Source organism: Rissa tridactyla, chromosome 16 (assembly GCF_028500815.1).
Source record: "Rissa tridactyla isolate bRisTri1 chromosome 16, bRisTri1.patW.cur.20221130, whole genome shotgun sequence".
NCBI classification, from domain to species: domain Eukaryota; kingdom Metazoa; phylum Chordata; class Aves; order Charadriiformes; family Laridae; genus Rissa; species Rissa tridactyla.
In genome coordinates, this window is record NC_071481.1 from 1,275,759 (window position 1) to 1,289,542 (window position 13,784).

Below are 13,784 nucleotides of genomic sequence, written 5' to 3' on the forward strand. Positions count from 1 at the left end.
CATGGCACTAGAGGATCTTTAAGATCCCTTCCAACCCAAACCATTCTATGATAAGCACACAGCAATGCCCCTTCCTACCTGGAACATTCTCGTGTTCGTGTTTCTTAAGATGTCGGTCCAAGTTGGTCTGCTGCCCAAAGCATCGGTTACACAGGTGACATTTGAATGGCTTCTCCTTGTTATGGATGTTTCGAACGTGCCGCTGGAGGTTGGAGGAAATGCTGAATGACCTGTCACAGTATTTACACCTGAAAAATAGAAGCAAATGCCAAAGAGTGCAACGTGAGGGGAAAAAAAAAGAAAAAGAAAAATCTGACTATCAGAAAACCAGAAAATGTTGGTCTATAAATCTTTACTCAGCTGAGGACCTGGGAAGCACAAGGCATTAATCATTCCAGACAAATCTGATATTATTGTTATTCAAGGAGCACAAAGAAAGGATTAGGATTAATTAAGAAGTGAGCCGTCCAAACAAATAAGAATTTTAAACAAAATAATTACTTTTCCACACATGAATGTAAATATGAGAAAGGTGAATTTATTTCTTCCACCCTTCTCATTTTGTAGGGGAAGTAGGTAAAATATGGCTGTGGAGGGAGGAAAAAGAAGACAGAAGGAGAAGAAAGAAGGGAGGTTAAATGTATAAAATAGTTATGCGCTAGCATATCCCTACATGACACAGTTATCTGGACACACAGAAAACTCCAGATTTATTTGTGAAATTCCTTGTGGTACTCAAGACGTAGGCAGTACAGCGTGCCTTTAGAGGTAATTATGGTTATTATTATAGTACAATAGCTCCCAAGAAATACACCGTAGCTTCCAAACAGGATAAGATTTACTCCTATGTAGTGAATATCTGGTTTACGATGAAAAAATGTGGAACACGAGGAGCCAAGCCAGAATGTTTAGGGAAACTGCTGAGTGAAGAAATGTTCCCTCTTTGAAGCAAACCTCTGCAGGACCCACGCTAGATGTGCTGGACGCTTGTTCAAAATTGGCACCCCCCCTCTCTGGATTCAGATTCCCTCCAAACAGAAACAAGGCTCTGCTAAAACGTGGAGCTTTGCGAACTTGGGCCTCTACTTCTCCTCCAGCGCAGGAGGAGGAGGCAGCCGACGCACTGAAGAGGGCAGCTTTGAGCCACAATGAAGAGTTTCAGAACTAAAGCCACAGAAAATCTAATTCCTCTCTGAATCCGCCTGAATCCCTCATTAGATCTCCCTTTAAATACGTCATTTGTACCTCAACAAAGCTGCTTTCCTCATGGCTCTACTTCCAAAACCCACGAGAAGTAGAATCCTTTCTCCGCTGCAGACCTCTGCAAATCCTCTACGCTTACGGGACAAAATAAAAACTGGTCTTAAGCCCCCGTAATTCCAGAACAAAACCGCTTGCTTCAGCGGAACGGCTCTCTGCTCCTCTAACCCAGAGCAAAATTTGTCCCACCGCGCTGAGCCGCTCCTTGATAAGACATGGAGATGGCGCTGCATTTGTGTACGTTTTGGGAATAGAACCACAGAATCACAGAATCCTCTGGGTTGGAAGGGACCTATGCATGCCACTAGCTCAGGACGTGAAGAGGGCAGATGGACCTTGTCCTGGGCCTGTGTCACTCAAGTATGAAACTGGATTTGCCTTGACACTAAGGACGTAGTATTGTTTCCTACAAACACAACAGGTTCAGATACGGGAAGGAGGTTTAAGCGTAAAAAAATCTATGCTGTGAAACACACACACAACTTCCAGATGTGCTACAGCTGTGATTTTTATTTGGTCTCTAAAAATAAATTGATATTATTTTTGGAAATAGCAGAGATACATTTATGAAACACTCTCTCTCACTGAATGTTTATGGATTCCATGTCCACCTCCGAATTTCCTACTGTTAAATCACCAAGAAGAATAAAGATATTTCAAATAATGAACCTTTATTATGATTAACCTAGGAAGAAAGCAAAAATCTCTTATTTAAACCACAGTTTTCTCAGCCTTCAAAAGTTCTTCTTTTTCATTTTTTCAAAAAACACGAATGGAACAAGTAAAGAAAACAAGACATTATTTGAACATCAGCAAGAATAAGCACAGTTTTCCAGCTCTTATTCTCCTCCTATCTGCTGGCAATGAATGAATCTGCTGTCAGCCGCTGCCAGGCTTCCACAGCGTCTGCTGCTCAGCACGTCCGAACACTGAAATGTCCGAAATAGCCGATACCCCCATATCCCTGTTACTCGCAGGACTTTCATTAGCGCTTTTGCCTGGCTTGGTTCTACTGGGGTTGCCCCCGCAGCCCCCTCCTCGTCCCTGCTGATGCCCAGGGCTTCCCTCCCCTCCCTGCCTGGCCCCGCCGGCTCCGGCCCTTCTCCGCGGAGCGCCCCTTCCCCGCGGAGGAGCCCCCTTCCCCGCGGTGCCCGGTGCCCGGCACACGGGCTGCCCGCATCGCTCGCAGTCCCAGCCACTTCAAAGGCAGCGCTCGATGCGCCGGGCAGGAGAGACCCGGCCTCCCGTATGTCGATTTATTTAGATGTTCAGGAAGTCTTTGAAAAGTTTCCTTTGACAGGTCCCCGCTCTAACTATGAGCTATGTGGATCCAGGGTAGGGGACGGAGAAAGGATAAAGAGCTTGTTAAAAAAATAGAAAACAGAGGGGCATTCGAAAGGAGCAAGAGCTAATGTCTGAGAGCAAAGGGATGAGGGAGACGTACTGCGTTATTTGTGGTCCCAGAGGGGTCGGTGCTTGGATCTCTGCTGGTTTTAATCTAAATAAATGACCCAGACGGAGGAACCAGCTTAAATTCAGGGAAGAGGTGAACACAGAGGCAGGAGAAGAATAAAACTCAAGAGAAGCGATATTTGCTTTGTAAACACACTGACAAAATGCTAATAAAGTTTCTTCCTTATCAGTTTAAAGTAACACACCAACGGGCTACGAAAACACAAAGCGGGAGTGAACGATAGCTAAGAAGGAGCCAAAGCCGGACCTCGGGAGCCCCGAGGAAGGGCAGGCGATCTCGGAGCCGCAGGGGAGGCGGGTACCTGGTGTGAGACACGGGAAGGGGGACAGCAGAGAGCAAAGCCCCGCGAGGAGCGACTGAGCTCAGCGCTGCACCACTAGGACAGGTCGGTAACGCTTCCAAAGAGACAGCAGGGCCTTTGATAACACCTTTGTAAAGTCTCAACAGCATGACAGCACTGGCAAAATTTTCCACTTATTTGATGACCAATGTGAGCTGTAAGGACGGAATTGTAGAAACAAAGCATAAAGCACAGGGACCGCTACTCCTCCTCCGAGCAACTCCTCAATCTCAAGTGCATTTATACCAGCGATGAATTTAGGCTATATTTTAAAAACAGAAAACGAGAATGAAGAGGTATTTATTGAACTATGTGCAATCTTAAGTGAGGGGCAGATGTCAGCTTTAGTTGTTAGTTTCAGCTTAATGCAGATAACAGGACACGGGGGCCTGAAAGGAAATTAAAGAAAAACAAATTCAAAACAGACGTCAGGAAGCACATCTTTATAGGAGGAATCACAGCCTGGCAGGCAACGCGTCAGGATTGGGTGTAATTCAAGAATCAATTAGATGGCATCCTGGAGGGAACGGACATTTGAAAGAAGAAAATAAAGTCTTGCTGAATCAATCCGCTTTTAGTTGTCCTCAGCCCAGGTTTTAGGTAGTCTCTGTGATTCTGTGATTGCAGAGAATGAAAACAAAGCCAAGAAGCAAACCCACCGCTATGACACACCTCTATGTTCCTGTGTCCCGAGCATAAGGAGCTTCACGAAAAACTGCCCCTCCTGGATTGGGCTTGGAAAGCTCAGAATGACAACAGAGTCCTGTGTTTTACGACCCGAGTTTCTGTCGTTAAGTCTGACATGATTTCACAAGCCCAAATTTTATTTTGCATTTCTCTGAAAGAAAGAGTTCAGTTTGATAGTCCTTTTTACCACCAGGTTTTGAAATCCACACTACTGAATTTTAGATTTGGTGTGGAAGAGTGAACAAGAGCACGGCGAATTTCACTGGCCAGTGTATCGCCTTTCAGTCTTTTCAAAGCAGTGGATTTGTAGGAAGTAAAGTGCATTACCAGGTATTTCTGACTCTTCAAAAAACATGCAGCGCTTTCCCTTACAAAAAGAATTATTTTGCCTCCTTATTGCTCCTGTGCTGTTAATTCCTACTTCTGACATAATTAAATAGACACCTAGGAAGTTTAAGTGACTTGGTAAAGAACACATCGCTTAGCAATGACAACCAGGAAGCAAAACCAAAGCACCTCGTCTTCTGGCCTGCCTGTTTCTTGGTCTACACGAGGACACTTGGTCAGTTTATCTTAGCTTTAAGAACATTGTAATTCATATTTGGATGAATACTTAACACCGACACAGTCAAAAGAAAAAACATTTAAACAATCAAAAGAGAAGTTACAAGAAAGACATCAGTAAAATACTGAAAAGTCAGCAACCTCCTTTTACCTGCATAAAGTCAGCACTTAAAAAACAAGCTTTCAAAACAATTATTGCTGCAAAAGTTGGAAATCTCAGTCCTCTGAGCGCAAAACAAAATCAATGATAATTAAGCTCTTCTGTAAACGTAGCACTAACTCTCAGGAGTGCTATTATAACGCAACATTGTCCAGAAGTCAAACCTCTATTACAAAAAAAACACACAGGCCATTTTCTGGGAGAAGACCAGATCAAATAAATCTTTATTTTCCTAACCTTTGTTAAGTTGCAAGTCTCCTTTTTTGGAAGAAAACTGCACTAACAATCTCTGAATAATCGGGAGCGAGCGTTTTAGTCAGACAGGGGTGTACAGTGAATACACAGTATTCATTCAAGGCATATCAAATAACGCAACTGAAAAAAAATCAGAACGGGGAATGGTTCCAAAATATATGTCTGCTTTGGAGAGGGTTTTTTTTATTTTTAATTTACCTAATGTCTACACTCAAAATTCTGTATGGCTCTGTATGGAAAAAAAATTTGACTCTGTATGTACCGGGGATTACAATGTGGGAGAGAAGAGCTTCTTAATTTAAACCAAGCATAAAAATCTGATGTATTTGACCACACGGCCTTTTGCTGCTCATAAATTTGTTTGTGTTCCTCTTTATATAATAACTATTACATTAGTTTGTTGTGAATTTACGCCTGTGTACAGAAATACCATACTATTAGCTACCAAAACCGAACCGGTTGGAACTGTTACCATTGTTCGGCAACGCGCAAAACACTTACCCACGTGGTGGAAAACACAATGCTTGATTTTCAAGTGAGCTCTCAATTCTTTACGCATTCAGTTTTGCTCACATACGTACCTATTCTAACAGGAAATCAACCAAAGTGTATTTGTTGCCAAAGGTTTTTGAAACTGACTGCAAAACACTAGGAGAAGAACACTGGGGGGAAAAATTCCCACTTGGTCTTCCACGAGAAATGTTCCTTCGTACACCTACACACACACACACTTACCTATATTTTCTTGTGAGTTTTATTCAAATTTAAAACCTTCGCTGAAAGAGGAGCCCCTGTATGAGACCCAGCAGCGGGGAGAGCCAGGCTGCAGGCGGGGGCTCCGTGCAGGGTCCTGGCCGGGGGAGGAGATGGGCAGTTTTTCCATGTGCCCCTTTGCACAGACACAGTGCAAACTAAGTATAAAAAGCAGATCCCCTCGTCCACAACCAGCAGAAAACAGTAGCGCAGCCAACTCGGCACGTGAAACAGCGCGTGAGTTTGCCCCCTCACTCTTTAAACTTTGTGATTTCAGGTAGGACACTCCCTAACCGAGGTTTTGATGCAGATACACTACAGGGCTTGGCTTTGCTTTTGTTTTTTGATCCACTACTCCAGGCACCTCCGATATGCCTTAGGAAAAGAAAAAAAAAGGTCTAGCTAGACCCAGCAGTTAAATTACTGGCAAGCCCTTCAAAACAGCCCGATTTTCAGAGACATTCAGCACCTTCAGCTGTCCTTGAGATGAATGGTTAACGTGAGTGTTAACCAACACTGCAAATCAGGCCACTCCTTTGCCAGCATACATCTAAATATAAGTTAAGTGTCTATCTTCAAGCTGCCAAGCCTGATTATTTTTGGCTGGTACACATAATATACAATCCTATGAATCATTATATGTAATGCTACAGGACTGCAGTATTATGTTGGCACGGCTTTATAGAAAGGAGAAAAAAAATAAGAGCGGTGAATGAGAAGTGTGTTGGGAAAGGGGTTTTATGTGGGGGACAACATCACCTGTAGGGCTGTTCTCCAGTGTGCGTCCGCAGATGCCTTGTCAGATTTGCTGAGCGAGGGAAGATCTTACCACAGTACCTAGACAGCGGAAGCCAAAGTCACCGTCAGTGCGTGAGAGTCCTGCCACCCCGGATCGTTCCCAAACACCGTGTCACCACCTACCGCCGACCCCACGCCCAAACCACACACACGGGAGCCCAGCAAGGATGTAGTGACCCATCCCCAACACGCTCCCAGCTCCCACCCGAAGGGGAAGATCCTCCCGAGCCTAAGGACGAACAGTTGTGTGCGATACCCTTTGGCTGAGTTTCTTCCACCTATTTTTCTAAAAGCTTTTTGAACGCATGCGAGCTTGTGACACCCACAGCCTCCAACGGCAAGGAGTTCCTCTGCTGAATTTGTGCTGTGTAAAAGAACCTCCCGCTTGTTTGAGCCTCTTGCTCCGTGACTGCCGCCCATACTACCTCCTTCTGCACTAGGACAGAGTGTTTTATCACTGCCTCGTCGTTCTCCATCGCTTCAGATTTTTATAGATTTCCTTTATATCCATCTTTAGTTCTTTATCATACAAAATCTACTTGATCATCCTTCTCGGAATTCAAAGAATTTCCTTTTGGATAAATGCTGCAGCACGGTGTTACTGTTATCGGGATACACACTCTGCTTAGAATTAGGAAATGCAGCAATGGGAAATGAAAGAACAGAAGGAACTGTGTTCCATCATAAACCTGATTCACAGTAAACCTTAAAAGGAAGGGTGGTATAAATAAAAACATTAATATTAAGGATGAAGGGTTACATTCTGTGACTATGAAACCTGACACTTAATGTTGTTGATAGAAGCTATGAGTAGACTTTCATAATTTAAGAGACATTCAGCACCTTCAGACGTCCTTGAGATGAATGGTTAATGTGAGTGTTAATCAACAATGAAAATCCAAATATTGACTTGCTAGTGTATATCTAAATGTAAGTTTAGTCCCTGTTGTAGGTAGAAACCTCAAATTTCTAAACACTCAACTGAATTTTGAGCCCGTGGCAAAGTTGAACATAGAGCCACGTCAAACAAAATACGTACTCCCTTACTGCACCCAAGAAAAATGGGGTGGGAGCCACCCCAAGAACACCTAGGAGCTGCAGGTGAAACTGCGTAAGCAGATACAGGTTTTTATTCCCCGGTGATCTGCTCCGATACCAGCTTTTAGAGCTGCAACGGATACAGAAGTATTTCTGTGGATACAATTGTGTTTGAAAAAGTGGTTTACTGTATGGCATTTTTAAAATTGCATTATTTTGCATAGCTGAGATTGGACGTAGCTGAGATCGCACTCACACTGGAAACTGCGGCATTTGCTACCACACACGAGAGACTTGGCTTGGAAAATTCTGTTTGCTTGAGAATCTCCAGATCTGCTCTCAAGGTTATTAAAAATTACAATGAAAATAGAAGATGCTGATTTTCTACCAGACAAAACAAGCTATTTCAGAGTGAATTAGTCATCAGAACGCTCTGTTCTAATTCTGCTGCTTCTTGTTTTCCCTCCCACCCCTGCCAAGACAGTAAAGATGTCCATGGGAAGTTGCTCCGTTGCCCGCTGGTGTCTGATGGAGCTTCCCAGCCGGGGTGCCATCCTCCAGGGCTGCCCCTCCGAGCTGGGGGGCCAGTCCCTTACCTGCAGGTGTATCGCTCCTTGCCCTTGCGCAGGATGGGGTCGGAGAGCGTGGGCGGCGGCGATCGGAAGTTGAAGGGGTGATGTGGAAGGGGCTGCAGGGAAGTGCCAGTGTCCGCCTTCATGGCTGCAAAACTCTCCAGTTTCTCTGTCATTGTTTCTATGGCTGACATCTGCAAGTACAAGGCGAGACCTCGTGTCATAAAAACCCACAGGGAGGACAGTATCTGATGCATAAAACATGCCTTTTAGCACTAGTATGTTGGTCAAAGCCTGTTGCTGATGTTTGCTCTTACTCTCAGAAGAGAGCTGCACAGCGTGACATGGAGCCACTGAATCCAGCCAGGAAAGAGAAATAGCGTGTCGGGCTCAGAGAACTCCAAAACGACTGGCAAAGCCATGCAGTAACCATCAGATCTTAGAAATCAGGCACTTGTTTACCTTCTGCAATGTGCACGTGTTTACTTCCAGCATTTCAGATTTAAAATTATCTCAGAATACGCTTGGTTTCCCTTTTTCCAGGGATGATGCTGCAATTAGACAACGCGTTCAACTGCTGGACGTAGAACTCACCGCCCAAGCCCTCCTCAAACCCAAACCCAAGCCTTGGCACACGAGGAGGTCTGATTTCTCATGCAGCACCCGTCCCCCTGGCAGGGCTCGGAGGGGCGGCAGCAGCGAGCCGTGGGCAGGCAGGTCAGCAAGAGAGCCTGGGTTGGAGAGGACAGGGGAATTTTGGGCAGAAGGCAGAGGAATCCTAGCCAAAGCGGAGCGGGAGGGAGCACGGGGAATGCGCAACCGCTGACCCGGGGGCTGAGAAGGAGGAGAGGCTGAGGCTGGAGGGGTGAAGAGGGAGCAGGGGGAAGAGGAGGATTAAGATCAGGCTCAGGATGGAGCGGGTCCACAGAGAGTTTGCCTGGCAAAGAGGCTAATATTTTAATTATATGTAAGAAAGGTTCAGAAGCAGGTAACGGTGATGGAAGGATGGGTGGGAAATGGCTGAGCTTCCTGGAGTGAAAGGGAATTCCAGCCAAAATACTCTCTGTGAGCTGCGGCTGGATGAGTTACGGTTAGGAGGACCACAGCCTACACACTGGAAGCCTGGTGGGATGGCAGCGGCAGACACACAGGCCTAGAGCTGTGACACCAAACAGAGCGTCTCTGGGTGCCTTTATCAGCTTTAGTTCGTACGACTCGGCAACAGCCACGTTCTCACGCACACACGGGGTTAAACACCACACCACAAAGAGGGAGAAAGGGAAAAACCTGGAGATACAGGAGAACGGGAAAGCAAGAAAGGAAAGAAAAAAGTTGGCCTGTGTGCAAAAATAAGGATACACGTAAAAATCCTACCTAAAGAAAAGCACTTTTACTTTCATTAGAGCAAAACAGGAAATCCAAATCCATGAGAGAAACGCAACTGGGAGGACTACGCTGACATCTCCAGCGCTCGATTTTATGCACTCTTGAGAGCACTTTTCAAGATACCAAGCAGAAAACATGGATAAAACAAACAAGGCGGCAATAAAGCTGCCTCCTCGCCACAGATGACATCAGCGGGAAGGACGGGAGCGCCGGGGGCAGCGGGAGCCCGAGCGGAGAGTCAGCCCGAGCGCGGGGGACAGCGAGAGCGGAAGGCAGTAGGAAGCCATATATCAAAAGTAGATGCTCTATTGTACAGGAAGGGCTGACCTTTTGCACGTTTACACTTTATTAAACTGGTCTCGGGGAGGGGGGGAAAGAGAGCCAAGATATTGTTTAAAATGTATGACTATAAAAAAAGTTGTCTTAATCACCAAAGAATACATTGTGGAAGGCTGACAACCATTCATAAGCTGTAAAAAAGAGGAGTAGTAAAACCCATTTCTCGATAATAGATCCACGGCCCCTTAGTTGGAGGCTCCCAGCCCATGATAAATAGTAAGTAATACTTAGCGCCAGCCACTTGAAAAGGTTACTTGATCATTTACAGCAAAAGCTCTGCCCCAGCTGCCAGTCATGTAACAAAACCATCATGTTAAAATGCTATCCGGATCTTTCAGAGCTATGCCACTCAGCCCTTTGCTGGAGTACCTGGAGATATCTTTTGTTGTGCCCTGTTCTTTAGGCACTTAGTCAGAGATGTTTGCTGGCTTGATAGCCGTAGGCTTATTTTAAAATTCTAAACACCGGCCATAGCCTCTCCAGTGGTAAAGGCACTTTGCTATTTAGGGAACAACTGCCTGGTTATAATAAAAAAGAAGGGGAGAAGAAAAGAAACTTAACAGGTGAGAAAAGGTTTCCCATTAGTTATCAAAAAGTTACACCATTTATTTATGTCGTCCAGATTTTTATTTAAAATAGACAATGCAAGAATAACTCCCATCAGAGCAGAGAAACTGCTGTCAATGACTGGCTAAGAAATACAAGTTGCCTGAAATTCATTTTGAGACAGAAATCATCCTCTGAACGCTGTGTCTTTATCACATCTTTTGGCTTAATCACACCCCACCCGGGGCCCTCCATGAGGGCTGGGGAACTATTCGCAGAAGAAAAGGCTGAGAGCAGACCAGAAACACAGGTAGAGCGTGCCTCTAATTGACCCGGTATATGAACGTTGGTCCTCATGAAGAAGACACGCAGGAGCCTCTGAAAATACGATTTCTTAGGAAAAGATCCAGGTTAATATAGGATGGGGATCTGGGAGTAAAAACCTCACATACTCTTGAACAAATGACCTGTGTCTTCGTTCACTGTATTTGAAATACCCGATTGATGACACACCATGGGAACAGCAACTCTCCAGACCAAGTGATCTGTACACAGCAACCTCTTTATTAAAAATTAGTTATCAGGAAGTTTCGGGCTCGAGTGATTGTAAATTTTCGGCTATTCTGTGTGATAAGCTATTAGAGATAACCAGACCTTCCACATCTTTTCATTGCCATGGGAAGAGGACGTGGTCAGGATTTCGGGAACAATGTTAATAACCTTCCACCCACTGCTCGCTCCCGCTCAGGCTCTGTTCGCTTCTCATCGCCGTGTTGGGTTGCTTTGCCACACTAGCTCCTCCCCGCTATCAGATTCTTTACAGGCAGATATCCCCACTATTCTAACTCACACAAACACAGGATGTTCCTGGCCAGCCTGTCACCATTATCCAGCCCCTACGAGGGAAAAATCGGGGGAAGTTATTAACCAAACTCTGAGGCTCATGCAAAACAATGAGGGAACTAAGTTTAGCTGTGAAAGCAACCAGGATCCAGCTTTCACAAACCTGCACGTTATTTATCTAAGGTGGGAAACATTATCAGAGGAGAACAATGCATGTGAATATAAAGGAGAGTACAATAATGCCCACGGAGCTCAGCTCCCAGCGTGTGGTCGCTGCAGGAGGGACGGAGGACAGCTGGGACCGGAGGGGATGTCGGGCAGCGTGGGGCAGAACTCCCCGCGTTCTCTTTACGGAGCAAGGAATGCTACGGGCAGAGGGAAACATCGCTTCTCGGACAGTTCGGCTGTCGCTTATGAGATAGGGGGGTTTGTACACCGGGGTTGATTCTTGTGGACAGTCGTGGTTGCGCTGGACTTAGTTGTGCCTTTTGCACCCTCTGGGGTAAAGGCCTGGCTTGGCCGTGCTGTGGGCTGATGGGCTGGTGTTCCCATCCGCTCTCCAGCGGGAAAGCTGTCCAGCAGCGCTTCCCACTGCTCTGCAGGGACTCGCACCTGAAGGAGATGCAGAGGGAGCAAATATCCGCGAGTTGTCAGAAGACGAGAGCCTAGAGCAGCTGGGCAGGAAGGAGAGAACACAAGTTCTCCGTCAAGTGACCCATCACCCTTTGGAGCAGAACCGAGCCCTGATTCTCCACTGCCCTGCACTTTCACGCTTTCTAGATGATGAAAGGGAACGTCAGGCAGGTATAAAATGCTACTGCTGGGATGCTGGGCAGTCCCTCTCCACTGTGCACTACTGCAAATGACTGCACCGGGCCTTCCAGGTGTTCCCTATAGAAAAGTTACGCAGGCAGTCTGGCAGGGGAAAGGGGGCTCTGACAGACCACATGAGCTGCCCAGACCCCATCCCTGTCCTTCTGTTGATGCAAAAGAAACAGCAAGGCATAACTACCGCCATCCTCAAACCAAGTCTGAAATTAAAAGTATCTGAAAGCAACTGGTGGAAAATAGTGGAGTTTCCAGTTGGGCCCTTGGATGAGAAAGAGCCTGATCCAAGTGACCTGTTTGTACCAGCTCCATCTCAAACTCCTTGGCGTTCCATCAACGCTGCCTCCTAACGTCGCTGCCCTTACCTGGGGGTGAAAAAGCAGCGGGGAGGGTCGCAGGTACTTCTCCTTTAGGGCACCCACAGGATCTGTCACCTTCCGCTTCTCCACCCTGCTGGACAACAAGACAGAGGGTTACATACCTCACAGGGCTACAGGCAGCAAAGAAACACCCAACCCATTTGCAGAGGCGTCTAAATTATATATATGAGGCTCTTCTATCGACACAAATGTCTGTCTTCCCCTTCTACTGGATATTACACATTATGACCCACAAGTTACTCCGCAAAAGGCACAATATGAAAACGGATCCCCTCCTTTGGGCAATATTTTTTTAGCCGTCAGATTGACGACTAAGAAAACATTTTGATCTTTCTGTGTGAGAACTAATGCCTTCGCTATGGTGGTTTATAAGCCTCTACTGTTGTGAAATATGAAAAAAACCTTTACAGCAAAAGCAATGCTTAAGTGGGAGAAGCTCGAGAGTCCACAGCAGGCAGCCGCTGCATGGAAAAAATTTGTCTTTGAGAGTTTGTCTTTATCTTCAGAGTTAACACTGGGTCAGGCTTTGCAACCCCAAGTGTGCTGAAATCATTAGGTGTTTCATATTTATTTCCTCCCTTGCAGCTGAGATATAATTTGCATTGAGTTTCTTTGGCAAGCATATGTGGACAACAATTCTAAAAGTTGGGAACCGGTGGGAGATTTCTGAAGCGACTTAGGAACCCGAGTTCTTCTGACGACACTTCGGTCCATTCAACATTCCAAGCTGAAGCATCTTATTATGCAGAAACAATCCTAAACTTTTGAAAATATTGGCTTTGCTTTCACAAAATATTCTACTTGCAGGGAAACCGTGGTGTGGAATCACCAAAAAGAGAAAGTGAAATGTCCTCCATGGGAAAAAGTGTTATGAAAGTGACTCCAATAAATGCAGCTGCATCTTTAAATTACTGGAATCGAGTCCATCTCAGCTAAACCAGCAGAAATCCAATAGTAAGAGTAATTTTAACTACATTAGTCCAGCATAAATGAGAGCAAATTATTTTGCCGCATTTCAGCTGATTGGTGCGTGGATCAAATTACCAAAGAGTTTAAAAGAAGAGTCATGCAGAGTGCTATTTAGCGAACTGTATTTAATCTGCATTTAATTTTTTTCTTAGGTAGAACAAAAAGAGAAGAGCTGGATTTGAAACGCAGTCAGAATTACTGTGCTTCGGAAGGCACGTGTTCTTATGGGCACGAGTTTTCAGAAAAACAACAATACGTAAAAAGTTTCTCCCTGGCACAAGGTAAAAGAGTAAATCACAGGGAGCAAGAGCCGGCGCGGTGAAGCTTTGCCCTGGGCGCCGCACTGGTCGCTGCGATGCCCCGGGGCTGCCCCGGTCCCTGGCGTCCCCCCGGCAGCACAAAGCCAAAGCCGCCGAGAAGCGACGGCGGCGTTTGCCACAGCGTTACCATCTCCCGGCGCCGGGGAACGAGGACACGACAAACGGACCAACTCCCTCGTCAGAGCCGAATTCCGCAGCCAGCGGAGGATTAAGCTGATCTTTTCAGCCCGGTGCCTGAGAACGTTACCTTAACAAGGCTGAGCTAAAAACTG

At 45.8% G+C, this 13,784-nt stretch overlaps 1 protein-coding gene across 3 annotated transcripts in view; it reads right to left on the reverse strand.

Moving 5' to 3' along the window:
* The window catches only part of PRDM16 (PR/SET domain 16), a 333,612-nt gene that overhangs the window by 11,215 nt on the left and 308,613 nt on the right, over window positions 1-13,784 (reverse strand). For 2 of the 3 annotated variants that reach the window (XM_054222391.1, XM_054222393.1), the window contains exons 10-13: window positions 12,209-12,296; window positions 7,926-8,095; window positions 6,253-6,330; window positions 79-248 (exon numbers count right to left, since the gene is read on the reverse strand). In XM_054222391.1, the coding sequence (XP_054078366.1) occupies window positions 79-248; window positions 6,253-6,330; window positions 7,926-8,095; window positions 12,209-12,296 (506 nt within the window). The remainder of the gene's footprint in view (window positions 1-78; window positions 249-6,252; window positions 6,331-7,925; window positions 8,096-12,208; window positions 12,297-13,784) is intronic. The other variant, XM_054222392.1, reaches the window with a different exon arrangement.